The sequence below is a fragment of the Aethina tumida genome, chromosome 7, assembly GCF_024364675.1.
Source record: "Aethina tumida isolate Nest 87 chromosome 7, icAetTumi1.1, whole genome shotgun sequence".
In the NCBI taxonomy this organism is placed as follows: Eukaryota; Metazoa; Arthropoda; class Insecta; order Coleoptera; family Nitidulidae; genus Aethina; species Aethina tumida.
In genome coordinates, this window is record NC_065441.1 from 2196682 (window position 1) to 2224027 (window position 27346).

The 27346-nt window shown below is 32.1% G+C and overlaps 4 protein-coding genes across 5 annotated transcripts; 3 read left to right on the forward strand and 1 right to left on the reverse strand.

Annotated features, from left to right (window-relative positions):
* Positions 1-10201, forward strand: LOC109597253 (DNA-binding protein D-ETS-4). The gene is made up of 5 exons (XM_020012898.2): positions 1-288; positions 5176-6205; positions 7246-7400; positions 8310-8421; positions 9150-10201. The coding sequence occupies exons 1-5, from the start codon at positions 250-252 to the stop codon at positions 9485-9487; spliced, it is 1674 nt and encodes a 557-aa protein (XP_019868457.1). The 5' UTR covers positions 1-249; the 3' UTR covers positions 9488-10201.
* Positions 10202-13110: 2909 nt separating this feature from the next.
* Positions 13111-15127, forward strand: LOC109597254 (uncharacterized). Its single transcript, XM_020012899.2, has 5 exons — positions 13111-13561; positions 13778-14306; positions 14367-14603; positions 14666-14828; positions 14880-15127. The coding sequence occupies exons 1-5, from the start codon at positions 13195-13197 to the stop codon at positions 15030-15032; spliced, it is 1449 nt and encodes a 482-aa protein (XP_019868458.1). The 5' UTR covers positions 13111-13194; the 3' UTR covers positions 15033-15127.
* Positions 15128-16786: 1659 nt separating this feature from the next.
* On the reverse strand, positions 16787-17996 carry LOC109597230 (uncharacterized). The gene is made up of 3 exons (XM_049969869.1): positions 17874-17996; positions 17454-17822; positions 16787-17402 (listed from the first exon to the last, which is right to left on the reverse strand). The coding sequence occupies exons 1-3, from the start codon at positions 17994-17996 to the stop codon at positions 16827-16829; spliced, it is 1068 nt and encodes a 355-aa protein (XP_049825826.1). The 3' UTR covers positions 16787-16826.
* Positions 17997-24693: 6697 nt separating this feature from the next.
* LOC109597229 (reticulon-4 receptor-like 2) lies at positions 24694-26942 on the forward strand. 2 transcript variants are annotated; one of them, XM_049969571.1, is made up of 2 exons: positions 24694-26302; positions 26368-26566. In XM_049969571.1, exons 1-2 carry the CDS (start codon positions 24824-24826, stop codon positions 26434-26436), a joined length of 1548 nt encoding a protein of 515 aa, XP_049825528.1. In that variant the 5' UTR covers positions 24694-24823; the 3' UTR covers positions 26437-26566. The 2 variants fall into 2 exon arrangements, with proteins under 2 accessions (XP_049825528.1, XP_019868432.1); XM_020012873.2 differs by having other exon boundaries at positions 24694-26942.
* The last annotated feature ends 404 nt before the right edge of the window (positions 26943-27346 follow it).

Below are 27346 nucleotides of genomic sequence, written 5' to 3' on the forward strand. Positions count from 1 at the left end.
CACTTGTTTCTTGTCGGGCCCCACGACTCTAAGTAGGCCGCGACTTTAGAAAGACCAGTACCAAACCATTGAGTGTCGAACAGTCGGATGGTGCGCATCACGCAGTATCAGCCACCATTTTTTTTGCACGTATTTTACCAGCAGGAATTCGACTTTTGTGCGTTTTAATGAGGAACCATATTGACTGGTTGTGACTTTTTGATTACGAGAGATAGTGCGACTGTGAAAACGACCTGCTGACGTTTGGAAATGGTACTGCTCAACAGGAATACGGAGATGGACGAGACAGTAAGCAGGATTCTTAGTATTTATGATGGTGCCTTAAATGGTAACCATTATTTGCACTGCAAAGCGTTGTTTTGTTTTAAGCAGCAGGAATATTTCTTCATTATACAATGATCACTATTTTTTTCTGTAATAAGCTGAACTTATAGTTATAAGGCTTTATTCGCTGAACTTTTAACGAAATCTTTTGAAGCCATCAACACTTTGTACAATCTTATAGCAAGTTTCAATATATTTTAAACCTTCTTAAAACAATAAACAACTATTTAGTGCACTTGCTGAAATTTTCACTAAAACATCTGTTGTAATATTGTTATAACTTCATCAATGTGAACATCATTAAAGTACAATAGAAGTTTTTAGAAAATATCTTGCGAAAAACAAGTGAAAAAATTTTTCCTTCAGATAAGTTTGTCCATTGATATTTCAAGGTTGCGCAACTGTGCAAAAATATAATTGTGCGTTGCCCAAATTAGTGTATGCAGTGAAAGTATTTATTAATAACAATAAAACAGTATACAAGTCTAAAATGCAAATAATTTGGCCGATTTGTAAATTAAAAAGGTGCGTTTATCCTAAGGTTTTTTTCGGTGCTTTTAGATCGTGCTTTGAAAGTAAAGTTGTTTTTTTTGAATTGAATTTAATAAGATGATGTCATGCAGGAATCTATGAATATCGGAATGTAATTTGATGGTTAATTTGTTGATCGGGGAAAAAACCAATTACCAACATCCAAAAATATTCATGACTTTAATCAGTGATTAAATATAATCAAAGATTTATAATCGGTAAATGTGATATTAAGAGAATAAAATATTTTTAGAATTTAGTTGTTTTATAAACAGTTTATCGGTTTTGAAACTCGTGGTTTGTACATCCAAATCAAAAAAAAGTTAAGACACGAGATAAACGGTTGATAAAAAAGGTTGCAGTTCAACATTCTGTAAACATTTCAACGAATTATGTTTATCGTAATGGACCAATTTTTAAGACATTATCGACTTTTAATAATTGTTTCTAATCCCATTGTATAATTATGGAATCGCAAGTTCAAAATTCAATTTTGCAGTTACCAAAACACTGATTAAAGAGCGACAAATTTAATTAATTAATCAATTAATTAATTAATTAACTTTTCCAAACTTAACGAAAAATGAAACGAATGAGTCACAAAATTGCACGTTGTTAAAACAACGAACAAGTATCGTTACTTAGCTGGCGTTCAGTAATTGAAGCTCTCACGTCTAGTACGAAACATTTTCCGGAACTAATGAGTGAGTAGGTTGAGAAAATCATCAATGAAAATCTGTTCATTTCCGAAAACAAACCGTGTGTGATTTGAGTTTTGCTCGGACGTGTTCTGCTGATTTCTGAAAGGTAAAAATAGAACTGTTTGTTTGGACGGGCTCTGTGTTATTTTTCAATGTTGGAAGCTTCGATATTAAAAATTTCTATTGTAATAACTTTGCAGTTAATTTTACCGTTTGACTAATTGCTACTTATAACTTGTTAGTAAGTAATTTATGAATCAATAATTATATACATTATTATCGTCTTCAGTTGTCCTTTTGTTGAATTAATGTCAAGCTAGGAAAGATTAGTGAATTGCATAATTAATTAAGTAAATATGATAATAATAATTTTGAAAACAATTTACATATTAATATACCAAGAAATGCATTAATCAATTCAATAAATAATCTTAAGCATTACACTAATATTAAAATATGACATTTTTAAAGAACCCAACTAAATTTTTCGTAGAATTCTTAAAGAATTGTAAATTATTATAAGTGTTTGAAATTGTTAAATAAAACTCTTTATATTATACATTGTATTAGATAAAATTACAAATTAATTCATATTCTTCTTTTGACATTTTTTAAAATTTTTCTGAAATAGGTAATCAGAGTATTTGAAATTTTTAAATAAAAATCTTTATTCAGTGTTTTAGATAAAATTACCAATAAACAATAATTAATTTAATTCATATTTTTCATTTTATATTTTCTAAAATTTTACTTACCCAGTAAATTTCTTAGTCGAATTCTTCTGAAATTAGAAATCAAAGTATTAGAAATTGTTAAATAAAAATCTTCACACATTGTTTTAGATAAAATTACCAATAAACAATAATTAATATTTTACATTTGACATCTTTTAAAATTTTACCTAAAGAACCCAATAAATTTCTTCTGAAATTATTTCTAATTTTGATTTCTCAAAGAATTTGAAATTGTTCAATAAAAATCTTTACACTGTGTTTTCATTCATATTTTTCATTTGAACTTTTATAAAATTTCTTAGTAGAATTCTTCTGAAATTATAAATCAAAGTATTTGAAATTGTAAAATAAAAATCTTTAAACGTTGTTTTAGATAAAATTACCAATAAACATAAATTAATTTAATTCATATTTTTCATTTGATGTCTTCTAAAACTTTTCTTAAAGAATCCAATAAATGTGTTAGTAGATAAAATTAAAAATCAAATTATTTGAAATAAAAATTTCTACACGTTATTTTAGATAAAATTACTGATATGTTAATTAACTTAATTCATATTTTAATTTCAATTCAATAAATTTCCTAGTATATTGTTTATAAAATTAGAAATTAACAAATAATATGTATAGCATTTGATAAAATTTAAGAAATTCAATCAAACCTTAACTAAAAAAACACAAATGTTTTATTGAAAAGTAAAATTTGATAGTTAAATCTCAGTTTTGACTTTAACCATCGAACCTATGAATCGAATACCATTTGGTTGAGTCACAACAAACATACAACAAACTGCAATTACATTCAAAAAACGCATGTTTTCCATCGTATCGATAACATTACTACGTCCATTCATTAATTAAACGATGACTCACAACAAAAATTTAATAATTGTCGCAAACAAATTCAAATATCGAACAAGATCGATTATGTAAAGAGAACTTTCTCTTCGTTGTTCTTCGAATCGTGACGCACTCATTTTCGGTGCCAAGCACCGTTTTTATTCGCACGTAATTTCAGGGGTTCCCAGAAATTGATTAATTACGCAAACATTTGCTGACTAAAATACTGATTGGGGTAAAGAAATGGTAGTACTGGATCCTTGAATGAACATTGATTTGTATATCGATTGTATCCACGTGGTACCGAATAAATTAACAATGGCAACGTACAAAATGGAACCATAACACATTCACTTTTAATTTATTTCAATCGTTTTGAATAAAACACACCGTGCAAACAGGTATGAAATCTTGTTTGTCAGTTTCAAGGATGGTCGGTTTTTCCTGGCGAACACGTAATATCGTTGAGCCCGCTCGAATAATCGGAATGTCGGTTCGTACGCCACAATTAAATATGTTAATGGAAGAACAAACAGTGCATCCATGTTTTTGTTTCAAAAATGCTGAGTTTAATTGAATACGAGCGGCGGCGAATTTGTTTAAATCGTTTTAATAGGCTGAACAGGTTTTGGTAACTGTACTCTGAGCCGTGCTAATCAATTTTCATGCTGGACGTTTCCATTATTTTTCGATTCGCTACAACACGTTCGATTTGTACGTTTTGATTGATTTTTGTTTTACAATAGTAATGTTTTCGTAAATATTATTGCGAAGAAGCAAAGGAAAATTTTATTGTATGATTTCATGTACGTAATTAAGGTTTCCAGAAGGTCAAATTTATTATATAAAATTTATATTGTTCATTAGTTTTAGCGAAATTACTTCCAGTGGACTTATAAAAATATACAATGTTGTACTGGATTATTTTGTCCTAAGGGAAAAAACACTAATTAATATTAAAATATAACAAAAAACTTCTTATTCATTTAATCAAATCCTGTTGATAACTAATATTTAGTAAGAAAAAGTAATTTTACTAAAATTATTGACTGGAAACTCGACTTTCACTAAAGTGCAATGCACTTTGTGTGTACAAATCACAACGAAATTCCCAAGTAGGAAGTTTATTACACAATTTTAAAAATTATTAAACTATTATACAAGAAAAACAAAGGTTAAAGACCTGCAAATTATTAAATAAAATCATAAACGGATGTTAAAATTTACGAATAAATCAAGGACTGGGTTTTCCTCCAGTCACGAAAACTCTTCGATCCGTATCCGTGTTGATTTTAATACCGATAATGTTAATTAATTTGAAATTAAATTTCGTCATACCATTCTTTAAGGCGTCATAACCATTCAAATTAAATTTTAGTGTTTATTAATTATAAAAAATATGTTTTGTTTGCTAATTAAAAGTTTGATACAATTAAATATACATATTTATCCATTGAAAGATCTATGACACTTAATTTTGATCTGAATAAATTCCAGTTGGTCCAGGAAGACAGACGCAATGACGTCACGTCTCGACAACAGTACCAAAAATTCGAACGTGGATAATAAAAAACGGTCGTTGTAACAATGAAGAAACCAAGGTTGTATCAGTACCGTACAAGAGCAAGATGTGCGTTCCTCAGTTCGCCGCGTGTTTTTGTTTTAGAAGTACATTTTGTGTGTAAAAATAACATGTAATTTTGAGTTTAACAGGTAAAATTTAATTTTTGGTTTTCTGTTGGTAAATTTACCAGTACGGTACTCAATATAACTTGAGGAAATGTTGTGGCCAACCTCGTGCAACAGTTTAATGACCATCAATACGTAAAACTCGATTAACTTTTTCATTAATAGATTATGGGTGTTAAACCGCATTAACGTAGTTAATCTAAAAATATCCCTTTTTAAAATAGTCAATCGGCATCGCGAATTTAGCACATCTGCAAATAATCCAATCGAAAAACAAACAAATACACATGGTTAACGCACGTCATCGCATCATTCAAAATCGTCCAAACCACCAGATTATCATGATTCTGTTACAGATGCCACAAACGGTACCATCGGCCGGTTTCACGCCTCCATGCGACTACAGCACCTTCGCCGAGAACTTTGACTTGTCGCTCTTGCCCTGTGTGTCGCCCTCCACACAGTTCTACAATCAGGTCGAGGTGGAGAAGCCGAAGATCTTCGCCAGTTTCCATCAAGGCGTCAAAAACCCAGAACTGAGCCCTGACATACCGAAACTGTTGCTTCCCGAGGACAAAAGCGTCACGAACATTTATCTGGAGGTGCCGCAGAATTATCCGAACTCACCTGGCAGTTTGTCTCCCTATTCTCCACACAGTCAGGGGTTGCTGTCGCCGAACGATCAATTCTCGGCCTACAGACAATCTGAGGTTAATTATTATCCCAGCAGTCCGGAGCTATCTTTGTACACGCCATCCCCGAATTCAATATATTCCCGTTCCCCCTGCGCCGGGGAAGATTACCTGCAGAACGGCTACAAGGAGAGCACGTCGCCTTTGCCGTCGTTCTCGCCGTTCCAGATCAAAGAAGAGAACTACCTATCGCCGTGCAGCTTCTCCTCGCCCACCAGTCCCGGGAACTACACCAATCTATCATCGCCGGAACAACAAATCAACTTGAAGTCGGAAAACCCGGATGTGCTCCTGTTAGAGAACAATGCGCTGGAAAAACAAATAAAACAGGAAAACACCGACTTCTCGAACATACTGCAGGCATACAACCAAACAGACACGTTCCGGCAACTCATCGAGGAGGACCTCAAGAAGACGGAGCACCAGATTGTGCCGGAGAAGCCGCGCGACCATCAGCTCCTGCGGGAGGTGCTCAAGGACACCACGTTCCAGAAGAAGTACAACATCAGGCCCTTCGACCTGGGCTTCATGAACGGGCAGGACATCAAAATGGAGGAGCAGGACGAGAATGTGGAGGGCGATTTGATGAGGAGTTGCAACGAGCAGTTGGCCCGGGAGCCTGTGCTGAACATGGTAATCGAGGAGGTCAGGAAGGATGTCGGACGTACGTGTGCTGCTTTGGGAATCTCTCCTGGTGAGTTCTAACTCCTTTTAATTGCTTGATTATGTCTCAGATTTTTTATGCTTTTCGTCACATACGAAGTCAAGCTGGTCTTTGTTTTGTCAGTTTTAAATGTCTTTTTTTATTAAGATTTGATAATTTTGAGAGAGTGACTTAAAAGATTATTGTTTAGGGCAATTTTTTGAAATCAAGATGTTAATGTCAGTGACTTCATCAATTATAAATGGTCATGAATTATGACTATTTATGATTTTGTTTTTACTTATTGTGTCTTTGTTTTTAATTTTAACAAATATATTAATTTGTCCGTGACATTATTTAATATAAACACAAAAATAGTAGAGTTAGAGACATTTTTTGCAATCGATTGGGTTCTAAAAGTAAAACACCCCACTAGAAAGGAACGAAGTGTTCTAATTACTTAGGCATCGTTTGCAAAACGTTTGACAAAACGAAAACGAAGGAAAAAAGCACGGACGTCGGCCTTGATAAATAAAATCTCGTTACCACACCCAACATTCTAGTTCATGGGTCTCGTATGATAGTTTTGCGCGTTGAAAACCGCGTGGGTGAACGTCAACTTGCCTTTTTCTTTTCTGAAGGTTCCAAGAAAGTCACGTATTCGTTCACCATTCAAGATTTGTTATTAAACCAATTTTTTCAGGAGGATTTTTTATCGGTGAAATGCTGAAATTATAAATCTGGTCGTGACGCACACGAATTGAAAATCTTATTTATGTTATCGGCGTTGACGCAATTGAATTGGTATAACAGCAGATCCTCCTGAATATCTCGATGGCGACTAATCGGTTCTTGTAAAATAATTACGGGTGCAATAAAGATCAGATTATTAACCGTGTTGAGTGATTTGTAATGTTGATAAATTATTTAATATTTTATCGCGTTTCCAACTAATTAGGTCAAGCGGTTTCTCAATCAGTCAAGCATTGCACCACATTTCAAATTACCAGCATTTGTTTCATACATTGTCCTTCTGGAAGAAAACTTATTCTTCAATGTCTTTGTTATTAAGCCAATTATTTTTATTGTAGACCCCCAAAAGTGGTCGACGGCGAACGTTTTGTCTTGGCTGAAGTGGACTTCCAGCCAGTCGAACCTCCCGGAGCCGTCCGTAGACCAGTGGGACATTTCGGGCTTCGATTTGGTGAACATGCCCGAGGCGGAATTCACCCGAAGATCACCACAGGTAAGTTAATCGAATGACAAATCGATCGAAATTGGCTGAGTCATTAATCTGAGGTTGCCCCGTGAGAAACCAATGACATCATGGATGGGTAATTGCGCAAATCGCACCATTATCTCATCGTGCAAGTTCAAAGGTTAGGCGGGAAAACCTCGGGTAAAAAAAAATTCGGGAAAGTTGCACGCAAAACGTAATTAAAATGTTGATACAGATTCGCTCATATAATTAAGATGCAAATTGTGTTTGCTTGCTCTTATTAAAATAATAATTATATCGATAATAAATTGGTAGGTGTGTTCAAGAATCTAGGTTAAAACCGACTATAAATAATAATAAACGTGTTTGCTAAACAAAACTCATTTATTTGTGTTTGCATTAATGACCAGATGCAGTTTGTGGGGCACTTTTTGAACAATCGAAAAACTACTTCTAGCACAAGTTTCAGCAATTAAATATTGGCCACAAATAAACTGGTTTTGGTGCAGCAAAAGTAGATAAAATCTTGATTGTTGCATCGTTATCAAGCCGGAGGATTAACCTTTCCGCGGGCAATGTCATCGGACGTCCTTTACACAACCGGCAACGCGATCGGGGAAAAAGCGCTTCGTGACGGTCAAGAAACCTGCGGAGAAAGTCTTTCTACCACGACCCACTTCCGAACGTTCAATTCGTACGGAATGCCGATTATTTTGTTGTGATGAGTCACGTGCTGGTGAAAATCGATGAAAAATCCAAAAGTGAAAACACTATTTGTTACACTTCCAATTGTTTCCGACATAAATCTTTGACACACTCAGATTAGCAGTATTAATTTGTTATCGTGTCAGCCGAACAATCCCTGACAAAACCTGTTCTAACGCACAACTAACACCAAGATGGATTACAATTTTAAGTTGTTTGGCTCTTTTACAGGCTGGGGAAATTTTGCACGCACAGCTTGAGATCTGGAAGGCCGCTTATTCGGAGGAAACGTGGCTTCCTGAGACCGCATCCAGTAACGCCTCCAGTGGAGACATGTCGGATGGTAAGAATTGAATTAAAGTAGTATTTGTTTGTTGCGAAATGAGGTGTACGTACCGTGAAAGAATTCCATGGTCAACAGTTGAAATATGCGTGTAATTATTCCAAAACGTCAACCACACCTTCTGATTTAGTTTTTTTGCTTGTTGAATTGTAAACAAGATCGATCATCAGAGTAAAACCTTTTAACAATGTTTCAAGTAGCAAATAATGTAATCAATATTACAAAGCTATCAATAAACAATGAACAAGAAGTAGGAAGCAGAATGAATAAAATTTCTTAAGATTTTAATGTGCTGAACCAAAGTAAAACAACTCTAAGTATCCAATAAAATATTATAAGATAATTAAAAACATTAATTCAAAACTATCTGGCAATTTCTCAAACAAACAAAGAAACTGAAGTGAGAAACGATCAACGATTTACTCATAAATAGCTCTGAAACGATAATAAAACACTGGATTTTTTCCAGTGTAGAAAAAGAGAAAAAGCCAACATATTCCCATAACCTTTTCGCTTGGCAAGAATTTATTCGTAAATGCTAAAACATTTTATCCGCCGCATTTCAACAACGACTTGATTAATATTATAACTAGAACGGTTTCTTTGAAGGTCGGCCACTCTTCCAAACACACACACACACACTCGTGTTATCGTGCTCGTTTAAATTATTCATAAGTGCTTAAATAGTCTTTCTTCATGTCTTTGTTCTTACTCGAATAAAATTTCAGAAGAAGACGAAGACTCTTCCTCGAAACCCGACGCGAAACCGTCAACGTCCCGAAGCGGCGGCTCCCACATCCACCTCTGGCAGTTCCTGAAGGAGCTGCTCGCGTCCCCCCAGTTACACGGCTCGTGTATCCGGTGGCTGGATCGCACCAAGGGCATATTCAAAATCGAAGACTCGGTCAAAGTGGCCCGTTTGTGGGGCAAAAGGAAGAACAGGCCGGCCATGAACTACGACAAGCTCAGCAGATCGATACGGCAGTACTACAAGAAGGGTATTATGAAAAAGACCGAACGATCGCAAAGATTGGTCTATCAATTCTGTCATCCGTACAACCTTTAAGTTGGGGGATGTACATACGGGGTTGGTTAGGGTTGAGGTGTAGGTTAATCGGCGCGTCGCCTTGAAGTTATCAGGGTGGCCAGTTAAGTTAATACTCGTCTGGTAGGGTATTACTACAGACGAGATATGCCAGTTAGGCATTAAGACGAGTTATTTTTCACGGAAGGTAATTTCCTGTTTAGTTTTATAACTTAAGTTGAAGTTTGCCGTGGAGTAGAGACGATTTCCGGGATCTGGAATTGAGCTGTACGTTTCTGGGTGGAGTCTGAGCTCGGGCTTTTGCTCTGGTGCTCGACTCTTGAAACGACGCCTTTTCCGTGGAGGTCTTTTAGGAATATCGTTTCGAAAAACGGTGATTTTGGTCCCATATATCTATGATATATTAAGCTTGTAAGTTCTATGAACGAATACGATTTTAATGTTACAAAAAAGTTTGTTAAGTAATAACAATCATATTGTTAAGTGGGGTGAACTTTGAAGGGGATTTTATTTGTAAAATTTTGTACTGAAAGAACCAAAATTTAATACTCTAAATGTTTTGTATATAGGTTTAATTTTATTGATAAGTCAGTTATATTTAATATTATTTATGTCTTGTTTTATCATTTCTCTTAAGTTATTATTTATTGAGTTTATGCAATAGAAGCTTTATATTATTCATCAAGTATTTATACATATATTTATTTTTTTAATAAAAGTTAGTTTAAACGTAAAATTTTTTGTTTATTTCTTAAATCATAGAAATACTAATGTGCTAAAAAGGTAAGTAGTTATTTTTTATACAAATTTTAGCTGGCATTTATAGGTGTGTGGCTAAATATAAAAACAAAGCCATTTTTAATAAATCTTTTCTCTTGACTTCGACCTTGTCAGATGAAATTTACAGGCGGAAGAAATACTGTTTCGGTAACAATAAAAATGACGCAAACTGAATCATTTACAGGCGTTATAAAATATAAATCGTACACAATTATGCAACTTCGATCCATTTCAGTAGCCATGGAATAAATATTTTTAAACCTTTAATCAAAGACCTTCAAACCGACAAACAAACTGAATCACTTTTAATCACTTCAAAATGTGATTAAACATATTGAATCTTTTAAATTATGATTGACAATCGCAAAAAACTATAAAACAAATAAAAAAAAATGAACTGGTTGAACGAATAAAAATAAATTAAGTGAATACAAGCGTACGTCGTCAACAGAAAGAAGTGGTACCAAAGGTCGTACCGGAAAATAACCGGTGTTGTTGCCGAACGGTGATTTATCGATTGGTAGGGAGCAGAACCGAATGACCGTAAAGAGAGAGGCGGTCTCCGCAAGGACGTCCACAATTCAAATGCGAGAAACCACAAATCTAATCGCCAATTCACGTATATATTCTCCGACTTGGCCGCCATTAAAATTAAACAATTCACCATAAAACGTCGGAGATTTAATGTGGAAGAATATCTAACAACATTTAAACAATTCGTAGGTGCTGTAATAAAAAATAAACGTCTTTATCGATATTTTTATATAAAAAAATAAATTAAAGCTCTGTAAAATAGAAGAGAGTTGAATAACTGTCTAAAAACGGACTTGTACAAGTATTGAGTATTGAAGCGACGCAACGTCACCAGTGACGTAGATGATATATAACGATTTTTGTGTGGGTTATGTTTATTATTTCCCTTACCTGCCCTTACTAACTGCAGGTGTTTATATTTACCATCTGTTACAAAAATAGAACAGGGTTGATAAATTTAAATACAATTACAGCTTTTAATATTATATACTCTATTCCTAGAAGTTAATTTTCCAAGTAAATAAATATTTCTATTTTAGTCAGTAGTACATTGTTTGTATTATCTCTGAAACACCCTCGTATATGATTTTTAAAAAGTGTCTAAAAGTTTTTACAAGACGTTTAGTTTTTTTTATTTGAGACAAGAGGTACATTTGAATTTGAACTTAATATGGGGTATTTCCATTACTACAAAATTTGTAGTAGTTAATTTGACTGCATAATTGAAAAATTCAGAGAATATATATATCCTTTCTGTGACGTCAAAGAAAATTATTGTTTGTTTATACGTCAAAATAACTATAGAAAAGTTTTCTTCTTTCCCTCATTTTTAATAAACTGTATCAAGTTTAACAAAACCATTTAATCTGTTAAGTTAATTTAAATTAATTAATTTTATTGTTTTTTAGTTTTAAATTAAATATTATTATTAATTATATATATTTTAATATACATATTATATTATTAATATTAATTATCAATTTAGATTAAATATTTAATTGTCTTTTAACTTTGAATATTTATATTTTTTTCTAAAATAATATATTTTTTATTTAATACAATTTAATATTTCTTAAAAATTGAACTAAAAATTTTTATATATTTATCGAAATTATTAAAAACTTATTGTTTAAATAAAACTGGCAATTATTTTTCTGGTTACCAATAAAATATTAATAGAAGAAAAGTATCAAATAAAATGTTGCTGATAATCAGAGTTAATTGATTTTAATTTATATAAATTTAAATTAAATATTTAATCGTTTTTTTTTAAATTTAAAATTAAATATATATATATTATTTTATTATTTAAAATAAATATTTTGTTATAATATGTTATAATTTTTTAAATTTTAAATTAAATAAATTTAGATTGAATATTACATTTTATATATATATATATATATATATATATATATATATATATATATATATATATTTACTGAATTTTGAGAGAGACATCGTGCATGACAGAGACCTTGAAAGATTCCCACTAAGAAGAAGTTAAAGAGTTGCTGTCTCTGTCGTGCAACTAACATGACAGCCCAACGTTATCTTCAAAAGGTAGTAAAGCCGAATGTTCTTCCTTAGCTTAATCCGCCCAAGAATCCAATATTTCAGCAATATAATGCTCTGCCCCCATGTTGCCAGTTTAAACTTTTCTAAAGAGATCCATGTGAATCTGATGCTATGGCTAGCCAGATCTCAGGACCTTTCACCCATGGACCCAGAGCAGGCTCCATGGACTTTGGAGGTTTTGAGACATGAAGTACAAGTAACTTGGGGTACTATACCTCAAGACGAAATAGAACATCTCTTTGAATCAATCAGAAATTATATTTAATAATTTTGTTATCGAGGTTATCTAAACACTTCTCAACAGGTCTATTTCCTCTTGAGGTATAGTATTTCAAGCTACTTATTTAAATAGAAAAATAGGTCGTGCATTAATTTCTTGGAACAGTGTAATTGATTATAAAAAATATATCCTAACTCCCAAGACAAACAAGAAGTTATCAATCATTTAATTAGAGTTTTATATTCTTGTCATAAAACGTCAAAAACTGATTTCCTATCAAAATCAATATATTCTCAACTCTGAAACCTATTTAACTTCTTGACAACTTCCGTGGACTATTCTTTAATTAAATTTTTCAACGTCATTTAGCCTAACTGAAATCAGTCCTCGTTAATAGAACAATACAATTTATAAATAACGTTCAGTTGCATTATATCCAGCTCCAGACGCGTCACTTCACCCCCATCTCCCCCAACGGCGCAGCCGCCTTCGATATAGACCGGACCTGCGCCCCAATTCCGTGTCGTCCACCAGTTGAGCACCTGCAACCCTGACACAAAACAGTTCGCGGTGAAATGCGGGCGCGCGTATACAAACAATGCTGAGGTGAAGTGCAATGGAGAAGATGAGCGCGATCCGGTCGCCTCGCACTCGTAAAGAGAAACGCGAGGACTACATACGACAGGAGATCGTCGCCCAGGTGCACAAATCCACCAAATCGAACACCAGTTCGGAAAACGACTATGGAAACTCCGAGGACAACGTGGAGTTCGTCGGTAAACACGAGGAGAACGAGAACATCGAGATGCACACGCCAAGCGTCGAACTGTCAATAGACGGGGAGAGTCAGATCAACTCCAAAATATTGTCGTTGATCGAGAGCGAGATCAAAAGGGAGAACAACAGGAAGACCCATTTCACCGATTCGAGGCCGCAAAGTTTGAGCTTTTATGAGGACGAGAAAATGCCGGAGGAACTGTCAGGTCGGTGTTTCGGGGGCGCAGGCGTTAGGTTGGGGGTTTGGAAAGGTTAAAGTTCGAAAGTTCATGTGGCGTGGGATTTGAACGTGAATTTAAAGGTTAAAATGTTTTGTCTTATTTGCATAAATATTGCCTTTGAGGTGAGGCCTCATGATTAAAGTTATAAAATATTCATTCAATTGGAAGACTCCAGCATAAGTAAATTTTTTCCCATTTTAGGTAATTTGGAGTTGTTGAGTCCGGAAGAACGAAAGCACTTCAAAAAGCGTAAAGAATACTTGCAATTAGATGATGAACGAAACATATACAACTCCATAACAGACATGTACAATGTGAGGGACACTGAAGACATGATCACAAAAAAGCACAAGTACCGGAAAAAGCGCCATGGCGAAACGGAATTGGGTATGGGTAATAGTACTGAAATGATGATACCGAAGGAGAAGCCTAAACGTCGTAAGAAAAAACGGGAGAACTCTCCGGGTTGCACAAACGGTAAAAGAAAGCACAAGAAACGTGATGACGAGTATGAGGTGAAGAACGACATAACGTTGGCTTTGGAGGAGCTGCAGGATGATGTTTTTGAAAATAACCACGACGAAATATTTCCCAAACCAGAAAGGATTAAGAGGAGTCCGAGACGAGCTGACAAAGTTTACGTTCAAAAGAAAAATAAGTTCGAGTATGTGGGAAAACCGACTAATAATAACTGCATCAAAGATTGTGAAGAAGGACCAAACGCCAAAGAGTATTAACAATATTTGTATTCGTACAATTATTACAATCACTAATAAAATTTTTGTTTTAGATTATCAACATATCATCCATTACAAGTGGCGATAGTTCTTCAATCATGGTGGATCCGAATATCAAACGTCTGTCACGGTTTACTTGGAGGCTTGGCTCTGGGACATTGGTTGTACTTGATCTGTAATATCAATTCGGAGGATAACAATTTTTTGATACATTATGCCTACTATAGTGACATGTTCGTTGCGCTTTTCTATGGACTCTGTGTTGTGTGCATCATATCAGTCTTAGACCGGTAAAAACAACTCCTATTAAAAAATTTGTTTAATTTTAATCGTTTTCTTTGTCGTTTTTCAGGATAGATATAGAGGAATTAAGTGGCACAAATGTGGGTGGATTGTTGAAGAAGAAAAGTTCTTTCATCATAATAATCTACATAACTTGTTTGATACTACATTTATCAGCTTCCTCTTTAGACGATAAAATAGGAAATTTGTCCAACAACGAAACCATGCCAAATGTATGGAAAATGATTAATCATTTAATGTGTTTATTAATTTTATTATTTTAGATGACGCTTAGTGAAGTAAAAACATGGAACCATTTGTCTCTTTGGAGAGCGATTTTCGCGTTCACCGCTTGGATTTTTCTAGGTCTGGTGCCTTCTGATGACATGCTCTATATAAATCTTAAGAGCATGGAGAGATTCTTCCCTGACAAATAATTAATGTTTATAGTTATTATGTTAAACAATGGAGGACGTTTCTATGTGATAAAAAATAAATTTTAATAAAGACTGTATAAATAATTTATTGCATAGATTTTGTGTTTTATTACATTTTATTATTATTAATTGAAATAATTAGCATATATTGAATAAAAATAAATGTTATGACATATATAAAATTTCTCCTGAAGTAATACAGTCCCACAAATTTAAATTTCAAAAATTGTTTTTTTCTCATATTTACGTAAACTTTGGTTCAGTTTCAAGTGATAAATTTTATCCATAAGGATACAATACAGTGGATTCTGAGAGTTCTTCCTCTTTTTTTACGCTACTGAATATTATTTAAAACTATTAAGCTTTTCTTATACTTTTCACAATATGGAAGAAAAAAGTTAATTTTGATTAATACAGCCCTTTTTAAGATGTTTATATTAATTTTTTTTGTTTTTTCTTCAGGAGAAATTAAAAAAATATATATTCAAATTTTTTCAATATTGAAAATGTTCTAACTGCTCCCAAATTTTGACCATTTATTTTAGAAACACCTTGTATAATTGAGAAAACAGTTATTTGATGAAGTTTTGAAGTGCTGCCGTCTAGTGAGAAGTGGTGAAAATGTCCGAAATTATAAAATCAATTGGGAGTCTGTAGCTCATTATCAAGTAAAGTGGTCATTCTCAAATTTTCAGACAATGATTTTAATTAAATATCAGTTTTGACTGATTGATTATTATGTAATAAAAAATATTTAGTTAATTCTGATTTATTGTAAGAAATAAATATTTTCGAATCTAACAAAATAGGAAACTGTATCAAACTAATAAAGCAAAAGGAATCTTTGTGAACGAATAAAGTTATATTACGGCAACTTTACAATATGTGTCTCTATTTACATATTTTCAACAATTACATCTATAGAAAAATTTGATTTTCAATTAAATTATTTGTGTGTTACAACTTTTTTTAATTTGATGAAAGCTTCAAAAACACGGCATAAAAAATGTACTTTTTTTTAACTGTTTCAGCACACATGGCCATAATAAATATGATAATAGTGTATTCACATAAAGTACGCAGTGAAAAAAAAAAGTCATTCACCTACACTTGATTCAATAGTTTAGAATCAAAATAAACATTATAATTGGTATTATTTATCGTAATTTTCAATAAATAATAATAACAATAAATTAAATTTAATCGGAATGTCTTTATGTCAAAATACTATCCTGGAAAAATTTAAATAGGCATCATCCTCAGCCAAGCCTTCCTAACTGGTCAACTAGAAACACGTTACCTATGATAACGTCCTTATCATGCAACTAATTTTGTTTGTCACTGTGTATCTAGTTTGAATGGAGTATAGTTTCAGAGACTTTTACGACAACGGGGCGGTCAAGATAGCCCTTTTATTTTATGGAACCCCAAAGCAAAGGAAATAATTTCTAAAGCTAATAAATAATCGAATGATTCAATGATAAACTCGAATGACTTTTCCATGTAACCTACTTTAGGAATCGCTGCCCTAGACATTTGCGAAACATCGAATCTTAGAGAAATCCCAAAATGGTGGGTTTAATTTAGTTTAACTATATTTGGAATATACAATTATTAAAAAAATTCACCCTATAGTACGAAAATATGTAATTAAAATACATTATTTTTGTATGTAATATTTATTATATTCATAAATTTATAATAGAAGTATAGGATAATATTTATAATAATAGTTCATAATTAATAAAATATTTGCATGTATCGTATAGTTTAGTGCATGTTATAAATATAATTTTAAGCCATTTTTGTCATTATAGGTGACTTACAATCATCAGCGATTCTACAGTGATTATCATTGTTCCTTGCAATTTTCCCATAACCATTCTCACCCCAATCTTTGGACCAAGAATTCTTGATTAACCAATAATCATGACCATTTTCGTCAGTTCCGTAACCGATGATAGTAACGGCATGATTAGCCGGCTGGTTGCAGTTATCCTCTTTAAAGACACCACTTTTGTAAAACTTAAAATGAGGATTATACACATACATCGATGCAGAAAGTGGTCCTAATTTGTAAACTGCGCGTTTGATAGTTTCCTCATCGCTTTCGATCCGGTAGTATCCGTTCATGTTAATGTTCATACTAGTCACATTGTTCAATTTGCACTGTTGTTCTTTATTGACTTGTGAAAGTGGCCCGTAGTTTTCGGTAGTTGCTATGTTATTATTCTTAAAGTGTTCATAAACATTTTCTGGAAAACCACTTTGGTTAAAGGGATTAGATATTTCACAATCCACAATTTGCTGTTCGCTAAAATTCAAAAGTTCTCCGTTGACGATCGAGTATCTACCTTCGACAGCAGCTATCTAAAAATCGACACACTTAAAAATATACATAAGCGGTAGTGAAAAACGTACAGCCGAAAAAATCCAGCAATATGGGGAGTTAAATTGTGATTTCATTTCAGTTACTGCATTATGTTTTCTCCAGTCATATTCATCGGGAACAGGGCCTAAGTCTTTAAAAATATCACTATTACGCGTCAAAACGTCTTTAGACATTTGAGTGGTTTGCCCTAATGGGTTCGACATTTTTTGAGCAAGTCCAAGATTTTCTTTAAGTTCAGCAGGTGATCGATCAGTGGCATTATTAATGCCCATGCGGTACCAAGCGAGGCCTCGGTCATACTTTTCATTATGTTCAGTTATCAGTTTCATATTTTTTTCGAAATCTTTCTTCCTTTCTGCCTCTTCTCTTGCTGATGCGTATCTTTTATCGTATTTTATCTATAGACAGTGTTAAGTTGTTATAAATGTGATAATAAAAAAAATATTTACCTTGAATGTGTAAAAATTCCCTTCTATAGACGCATCTTGTATAGATTCAATTTTATAAAGAAAGTACCAAATGGTAACAATAATGAGAATTTTAAACACGTGATTTACTCTAATTCGATCCATGACTATAGTTTGAAATAAGTTAATGTTTTCCCTTGTTAATTTTCAGCTTTATATATGAATTTTAAATAATATCTATAGATAAAATTTTATCCCACTCCTGAGTTTTTGAAATTTCAATATACAACAATACAAATGTATCACAATATAATTACAACGGTGAAATATTTTTAATTTATTGAAAACTCAAATTAGCCATTGTGTCGTTGAATGACACACATCAGGAAAAATTAATATAATTTTTGTGTTGAACGTTTAAATTCATTATTATAATAATATACTAGTTCCCATTATTATTTAGTGTTAAATCAAAGAAGTATAACCTGTGGGACTCTGAAATCATACTTTGAAAAATTCCTTTTCATTGATATAAATGAACAATTGCAGGGCTCATAATTTTTTAAATATGATATGACAAAATTAAATGAAAATATATAAAAAATAAAATAAATATATTTTAAGAACACTTCACTATTTAGTACTACAATACAAGGAATATATATCTACGTAAAAGCGCTTTTCTATTGGTAAAATGTACTCTAGTGTTACAGTATCTTGCCATATTTATATTTGTTTTTTATAAAAAATGACCTCTTAAATTAACGCTATTTGGAAAACGTATCGTTCTTATCGCAAAATTGCCAGGGTCCAGAAAACGAGATTCCGCATATCTATATACATATAATGACGTTTTATTTTGTTTCCACGATTATAATATAACTTTTCTATTCTATTAGTACTTTTTTTGTATATATAAAATGAAATATGATATAAATTTAGTACCAGTTTTTTTTTTTAATTATGACAAGATAAAATTAATCGACTTTTATTAACCGTATAACAATAAGTAATTGATTTCGAAATTTTATTAATCAGATTTGATACATTAAATTTCCAAATAATTTAACTATTCATTTTTATTTCCCTCAAAATACACCGTAAAAATCAGAAAATTACGGTTGAGATATCAAAGTAAAATCTTGTCAGTCTATTCAACAAAATTAGATTAGAATTCTTTTCATAATTTGCAATAATCAAAAAAATGTCTTTAATCTTCAACTTTGTCTATTAAGGTTTATTAAAGTTTTCAGTCAGAATATTCCATCTCGAAATTTAATGAATTGAAAACTATACAAAATAATAATTTTCTGACAAAAATTTTCTTTTTAGATGTATTTATTTTAATATATATTAATATAAAATTAATTATCCACTAAGGAAAATAAAATGAAAAAAGATAAATATTAATATAGATTTGGAATTTTATTATTAAATGATTTATTTTCCCATCTTGTTTCTTTCTTTAGAAAAATGTCTTGAATTCGTCCAGAGGCTTTCGTTGAATTCAGGACAATTGGGATAATTAACGTATTTATCCTTAAATGCCTAATTAAAATTATGGGGTCAATTAAACAATAGAACATTAATTAAATTAAACATTTGAATTAACACCGAATTATTTTTAAATCCAGTTAATTCAGTTTATTGATTGAAATTGAAATTCTGAAATAAAATTTTTATGTTATAAGTATTTAGGAAGGTGTACTTAATTGTAAATATTTTGTATATATGAAAGAAGAAAGAAATTGTTATTTGAAATCAGATTTAACTCACTGATGAAAATTCTAAAAACAGAGTTAATAATTAGTTCATTTTTAAATAATGTAACAGAATGTTAATTAAATTGTTCATCATTTATTGAAAATTCCGAAACTTTTGTTTTATAAATATTAAGTTTGGTATAGTTGGAAGGAAAAAGAGTGTTTTTGGGAAGTATTTATAATGTATTTAAAATTATTTGCCGCCCCCTTACCAGACCTTGTTAAAGAAAATTATATGTGTTTATCACAAAGACAGATTAAAGATCAATTATTTTATTTTAAATTAACATTAAAGACGAGCGAAAAAATATAAAAATAAAATTAGTAATATTTTATATAAGAATATAAGGATTTTCAAACTACTTTTTTTTTGTTTATCCACACAAAAACTAATTATCTTATCAAAGCATGAACCACATAAAGCCAATAGTTTATCATTAATATATTAATCTTAGGGATTAGACAACTCACATTCATATCATTCATACATATATTGTTATTTACCATGCAAATTAATTGTTTATTTTTATTTTCGTTGTGGAATTTATTTATTATCACTTCTTCCAATTCAAGCAAAATTTGCAAGCAGTTAATTTGACAGCATACTTGGAAGAAAATGTATTTTCGAATTACTTTTTCTGGTTATTGATTATGAACCACATTAGTATACCCATTTATTATAATGAAAAGTTAATACTAAATAGGTCTTACAGTACCAAAACTGTCCGCAAAACTGATTTATAGGAAAAGGGCGGGTTTGCACTAGTTTTTTTTTTTTAATTATGACAGGATAAAATTAATCGACCTTTATTATCCGTATAACAATAACTAATTTATTTCGAACTTTCATTAATAGATTAAGATATGACACATTAAATTTTAGTTTCCTAGAGATACCAAAATAAAATGAAAAAAAAAAAAAAAATAATAAATAAATAAATAATATAGATATGAAAGTTCTATATTTCTAAGCAAGTGATTAGTTTCCAAGTAATATTTTATATATATTTTATTTTATTTAAGTAAAATCGTGTCAGTGTATTCAACAAAACAACTGTAATGATATTGATATTAAATTCTTTTCATCATTTTCACCATTTACAATAATCAAAAAATGTCTCATTGAATATTTAATCTTCAACTTTGTCTATTAAGGTTTATTACATTTTTCCATAATTTATTCATTTTTATATAACGACACATCAGAATATTTCACCACGAATATTAATGAATAGAAAACTATACAAAATAATAATTGACTGCCAGAAATTATCTTATTAGAAGTTGTTTTGTATAGTTGGCAGGAAAAAGAGAAGAGTTTTTGGAAAGTAATTATAATGTATTTAAAACTATTTGCCGCCCCCGCAACAGATCTTGTTAAAGAAAATTGTGTTTATCACAACGAACGTTTAAAAGTCAATTATTTTATTTTAAATTAACTAATTAACATTAAAGATAACCGAAAAAATATAAAAATAAAATTAGTAATATTTTATTTAAGGATATAACGATTTTTAAACTACTTCTTTTTGTTTATCCACACAATAACTAATTATCTTATCAGTATTAAAGCACATAAAGCTAATAGTTTATCATTAATACATTAATCTTAGGGATTAGACAACTCACATTCATATCATTCATACATACAATACGATGAAAATAAAAATAGACAATTAATTTGCATGATAAATCACAATGTACATTGTTATTTATTTTGCATTTTTTTTTTGGAACTACTTTTTTCTTGTTTATTGGCACAATAAATAAATATCCAATTAGTGACGAGACATTATGAATCATATAGAATATCTATTTATTATAATACAATGCCAATAATTTTTTATAATTAATACATTAGTATTAATTTTATTATGCATATATCATTTGCAAGTAATTGTTCAAGTTTATTTTCAACATGTGATATATAGGTATTGTATGATTATCATTTCTTCAAAACAAAGCAAAATTAAAAAGTTTTCAATTTGACTGCATAATTGAAAATTCATAAAATTCTCGGCGTGAATATATTCCAGAATTAATTATCGCCTTGTGTTTCTTTCTGTGACGTCAAAGGAAAATCTTGTCCGTTTATCCGACAAAATAGCTATACAAAAGTTGGTTATTGACTTCTTTCCATCGTTTCCATCATCAGAACTAATCAAAAGAATGTTTTATCAATTTTTTTTCTCAATTTCTGTTTATTAAAATTTAATAAGCCTTATCATGTTTCACAAAACACTTTAATTTGTTTTAATTCTTATATCTAAATAAAATCTATTAATTTTTTTTATAATTTTTATTAATTATATTCGCTTACAATATTTATTGTCAAAACTACTTAATTAATTTAAAGGACTAATCTCTTAATAAATTGATATTTTAATATAACTAATTTTTATTGCCAATAAATCAGCTGACACAATACAGTAATATTAATTTGAAATTCTGTAAAATTTAATATTCAGTTGTTTTTATAGTGTTGGCTATAAAAGATTAAAATTTTATTTCTATATATTTATTAAATAAAAAGTTACAAACACGTTTTGACTTATTTCATTGTGACTAATTTATAATATAGATTATAACTGAGATTTAATTTCTACACAGAAAAGAAATAAAATTTTAATTTCTGTCAAAAATTGTTTTTTATTTAGATTTTGAATTTTATGATAATAAAATATGTACAACATATAAAAAATATTAAAAGTTTAAAATAGATTTGATAGGCGATTTAATTTGTACAAAATAAATACCATAATTATTAAAGTGAATCTGCATTTTTAGAAATGCAAAAATGACTTGATTCTTCCAAAGTTCCTCGTTGATTAAAGGATGATTAATTAAAGGATAATTATCGTATCTAAGTTTGAATGTCCAATTAAAATTATGGAGTAAATAATAGAACGTTAATTAAATTAAACATGTAAATTAACATCGAATAATTTTTAAATTTAGTCCCATTTATTGATGTGAAACTTCTGAAATAAAACTTTTATGTTTTGTATAATAGGAACAAAAAAGGAGATCTGTTGGAGAAGCAATTATAAAGTATTCGAAAGTACTAGAACTTGTTTAAGAAAATTATATACGATTATCACAAGAAAACGTTTATTTTATTACAAATTTAGCTTGTCATTTTCGCACTAATCATTTCGGTTTAAATTTTTTTATCGATTTTATTCATGAAAATATAAATTATTTATTGTCAAAAGATCTTAAGTAAAAATAGTTAATTTAAAATAATATTCCCTAATTATAAATTCAGCTTACGTTCTATAAAACACACAAATATATTATTATGTTAGTTTCGGGAGTGACTCTTGAAAGAGTATCGGGGTCGAAAATTGAATTTAATGCGACCTTTAAAATGCGACGCGAAAAGGGTTCGTTGAACAGCGGACCGCAGAATCGTTTTTCGGAGAGTTTTAAAAATTCTCTCCAACTTCTGCTTTTTTACTTACTTATGCTTGGCTTTATTTTTATATTGCGACATATCAGAAATGTTCAACCTCGAAAATTTAGTGCACGGAATATTTATTGAAATATTCATTTTTTGTCAGAAATTTTGCATTTTTAGTTAATATTTTAATTTTATGTTTTAACAGAAACTACACGTGAGGGTAAATAAATAAAACAATTTTTATATTAAATATTTAACACTGTTTTGGTATGTGATTAATCTTAATCTAATCAAGTGACTGATTTTTCCATTTTGTATCTTGTTTTAAAAAGTTCCTCGTTCAAAGAACGACTGGAATAATTATTGTATAAAGGTTCAGTTAAAAATACGGAGAAAAGAATATAACGTTAATTTAATTAAACATGCAAATTAACTTCGAATGATTTTTAAAATAAGCATGATACTTTTAAATTACAAATATTTAATAGGCAGTTTTTAATTCAAAAGGTTTTAGTATAAGTAGAACTAAGACGGAAAATGTTTTCATTTAGTAATTAATGCCTTGAAAAGAGTTTTCTGCTTTCCTAAGTTATAGAAAAGTGTACACGTTTATTGAAACGAAACTTTTAAATCTTGATTTAAATTTAACTCAATAACAGTTAACTAAATTGTACAAATATTCATACAGTTTCATTCATGCGTTGTATAGAAATATTATTTAGGTAAATATTCATATATATAAATTTAATTTAATTAAACAAAATTATCTTTACAATTAATTAAATTCTTTTTCACAGATGAAATAATTACATTCATTCAATGATGTCAGTTACTTAAATTATTTAATTGAAAATAATTATAAAATTAATTACATATTTATTTTCAATTTTAGTTAATTTCATTTCAACTAGGTCGAATATTAATAAAATTGTATTAAACTTGTACATCCTTTTATATGTTTCATATTAAATATATTTTTAAAATATTAGTAGTTGCAATACAATATTAAATATACCATAATTGTGAAATTAATTCCTTGATACAATTTCAGTTTATATAAATATAATTCCCGTTTGAACCATAAAAATTTTAATATGAATTTAAATACCATTTTTTATGAATTTTTAATCTATATTAATATTTACAAAATATTACATTAAATATTCTTACAATATTTATTTGATAGTAAACATAAGTTTAATAATAATAATAATGATAATGATGATAATAATGATAATAATAGTGATTATGATAATAATGGTGATAATGATAATTATGGTGATAATGATAACCATTGTTTATTGCAGATTACTTTTTAAATAATCATTAAATGAAATTGATGTTGTCTCGCAGTAAAATACTTAATAACTTAATAAAATATATTCCTTTTTTATTTTATAACGTTTTAAAATAACCCTGAAAATGAAGCACAATATTTTAAATTTTACAACATATAAAACAAATAAAATGAGATGCATTAAGTAAGAAAAAAAAATAATAATTCGGCATCTGTAGAAGACTCGCAACGACCGTCGTTTGGGCCGAAATGAAACAGTCCTGCTGCATAGTGGGTAGGGCGCATCCCGCCGCGACGCCGACGCAACAGCGCCGCAACCGTCGGCCGGCGAGGCTGCGACGGAGGCATCATAGTGCGGCGAACTCGGCTTCAGACCACTGGCCTGCGTCACCCGTCGTCGTGAATACGCCACGCCGTGTGCGCGACACGCGCGCTCTCCTCCAAAAGTTATTTCAGATAATTTCGGTCGTCCGGTATAAATAGACGCGATGCTGTGACAGACATGTTGGCTCTAACATGAGTTGGGGTTATGGCTCCGGCTTACGTACTGATGCTGGTGTTGGCACTGGCTTTGGCGGCGCCAGACTGGACCGACTGTCCGAGATCGTGCCGATGCAAATGGTCCTCCGGCAAGAAGACGGCCGTTTGTCTAAACGCCGGCATCTCGGAGATACCGCACCTGGACGAGGACATACAAGTATTGGATTTGACGGGGAACTTCATCCCCCAGCTCTCCGATGCCGAGTTCGTGTCCATCGGACTGATCAACCTCCAGAGGATTTTCCTCACCACGTCGGGTCTTAGGCAAGTGCATCCTAACGCCTTCAAAGACCTAATCATTTTAGTTGAGGTAGACCTCTCCGGCAACCAAATCTCCTACCTGGACCCCAAAACGTTCACGGGAAACGTACGTCTCAGAATATTAATCCTGAGCCACAATCCTCTGACGCAATTGGCGGCGGAGCAGTTTCCGCCCCTACCACATTTAAGAACCCTCGAATTAGAAGGCTGTCAATTATCGACCATCCACAAGAACGCCTTCATTCATCTCGTTAACTTGGAACTTCTGAATCTCAACGGTAACCACCTGGAAAGTCTGTCCGAGCGTTCGTTCATGAACTTTGCCCATTTGAAGACTTTAATATTGGACGGTAACCCATGGAAGTGCGACTGCGAGTTACGCGGCTTCCGCGACTGGTACTTGAGCGGCAGGCTGCATTCCATCCCCTTGACTTGTTCGGAGCCGCCGCAGGCCGAAGGTCGGGAATGGAAGGACGTGAAATCCGAGGAGTTCGCGTGTCCGCCACAAGTCTTTATCTCGCCCCCGAACCAAGTGCAAGCAGAAGCTGGAGGGAATGTAACGTTGGGATGTAGAGTGACGGGTGATCCAGAGCCGCAGGTGTCGTGGCAGTACGAGGGATACGCGATCAACCATACGTGGCTGGTGATAGAGGCGGAGGAAGGATTATTGGACAAGTGGGCTAATATAAGTGTGTACAACGTCAGCGACGTGGATGTGGGGGTGTACACGTGCGTGGCCAAGAACGTCTTGCAAACGGTGTCGAACAACGTGACCTTGGTGCTGCCGGAGGTGATGACCGCGAAGACGACCAGCAAATCGGACCAGAGTTACTTTTGGTGGGGCGTTGTGATAGGATGTGTGGTTGTCGGGGTGACCGTTGTGGTAACGGTGGTGGCTGTGTGTTGTGCAAAGTACCGTACGCGACCGTCGAGAGATATAAAGGCGAGTGTCAGCTTCACGGATCAAGAAAAGAAGCTGTTGGACGTGAGCATCGCGACGACCACGGACCGCGGTACCGGAAGTAGCGAGGCGATGGGCCCGGAAGTCGAGATACTGGATCCCCTGGTACATTTCACATTGGAACGGGAACCTATACCGATGTCGATGTCGATGCCGCTGCATCACGCGGTCTTTCCGCCGCCGCCCGAGTTCTCCACCTGCGACCCGTTGCAGGACCAGTACGGGAACTTCTACATTTCAGTGGCCGTGAGTCGAGACCCCAATATTATAGATGTGTCCCGGTGCCCTGACCTGTTAGATTTACCCCACAGGCCCAAACAGAAATACCACGGGATGGCGACCCTGCCGCGGCGCCCGGCGCCGCCCGTCAATTACGATAATATGGGGCCGCGGGTGACGGCGGGCGGCAGCTCGACGCTCTCGCTGCCCGGCTCCTCGCAGGAGATGGCGTTGCCGCCGCCGCCGCCGCCCCAACACTTGCACTGCGCCCCCGTTCTCACGCCGGAGTTCGTGTCTCTTTAAGGTCGATTGATGGATGCATGGATGGATGGATGGAACACCTCCCCCCGTACACCCACCCCCCCTTGTGGTTAATCTTCGATTAGTGCCTTTTGCTCACATCATACCTAATTGCGTTTTCTGTTCGGGATTTTGCGCAGGTGATGTACATTAGTTTTTTCTCTTCTTCTTTCCCTTTTCCTGATGGGGGTACACGATTTTTTCCTGTGCAGGACCATTCGACGTTTCTTCGTTTAAAAAATGTGCCAATTAAATATTGAACTAACGTACTTAACAATTTTTTACTCTTTACTGATTAAAAAATAATTTTTAATAATCTAAAAAAATATATATCGTCTTAAAACTTTTAATTAACATAAATTTTTTAATAAATTTTTTTATACATATGCGACCATTTTTATTAAAAACCTTCAATTTAAATTTTTTTAACTCTAAAAATATAAAACAGTATTAAAATGACAATATAAATTTTAAATAAAAATATAAAATAATACATAATAATTATATTTTCATAATTTTAATCATTAAATATGTATGAAATTTACTTTAGACACAGAATATTAATAATTATATTTATAATTAATATTTTATTATGACATGGTTAAAGTTCTAAATAAAAAAAGTATTGAAACCAATAATTTTTAATAATAATGCATAATATCAATCATCATAATCATCATTATTATCATATCAACATTTATTTTAAAGCAAATACACCTAAATATTTAATTCTTAAACTAAAAAATTAAATTACATTTTAATATGGATTAA

Excerpts from the sequence above, each read along its gene's own strand:
- LOC109597253 (XM_020012898.2), top strand. The coding sequence starts at position 250 with ATGGTACTGCTCAACAGGAATACGGAGATGGACGAGACA. Across the intron at positions 6,206-7,245 it reads TGCTTTGGGAATCTCTCCTG|ACCCCCAAAAGTGGTCGACG; the intron begins GTGAGTTCTAAC and ends TTTTTATTGTAG. Across the intron at positions 7,401-8,309 it reads TCACCCGAAGATCACCACAG|GCTGGGGAAATTTTGCACGC; the intron begins GTAAGTTAATCG and ends GCTCTTTTACAG.
- LOC109597254 (XM_020012899.2), top strand. The coding sequence starts at position 13,195 with ATGGAGAAGATGAGCGCGATCCGGTCGCCTCGCACTCGTAAAGAGAAA. Across the intron at positions 13,562-13,777 it reads AATGCCGGAGGAACTGTCAG|GTAATTTGGAGTTGTTGAGT; the intron begins GTCGGTGTTTCG and ends TTCCCATTTTAG. Across the intron at positions 14,829-14,879 it reads ACAACGAAACCATGCCAAAT|ATGACGCTTAGTGAAGTAAA; the intron begins GTATGGAAAATG and ends TTATTATTTTAG.
- LOC109597230 (XM_049969869.1), bottom strand. The coding sequence starts at position 17,996 with ATGGATCGAATTAGAGTAAATCACGTGTTTAAAATTCTCATTATTGTT. Across the intron at positions 17,823-17,873 it reads GGAATTTTTACACATTCAAG|ATAAAATACGATAAAAGATA; the intron begins GTAAATATTTTT and ends CACTGTCTATAG. Across the intron at positions 17,403-17,453 it reads ATTGCTGGATTTTTTCGGCT|ATAGCTGCTGTCGAAGGTAG; the intron begins GTACGTTTTTCA and ends GTCGATTTTTAG.
- LOC109597229 (XM_020012873.2), top strand. The coding sequence starts at position 24,824 with ATGGCTCCGGCTTACGTACTGATGCTGGTGTTGGCACTGGCTTTGGCG.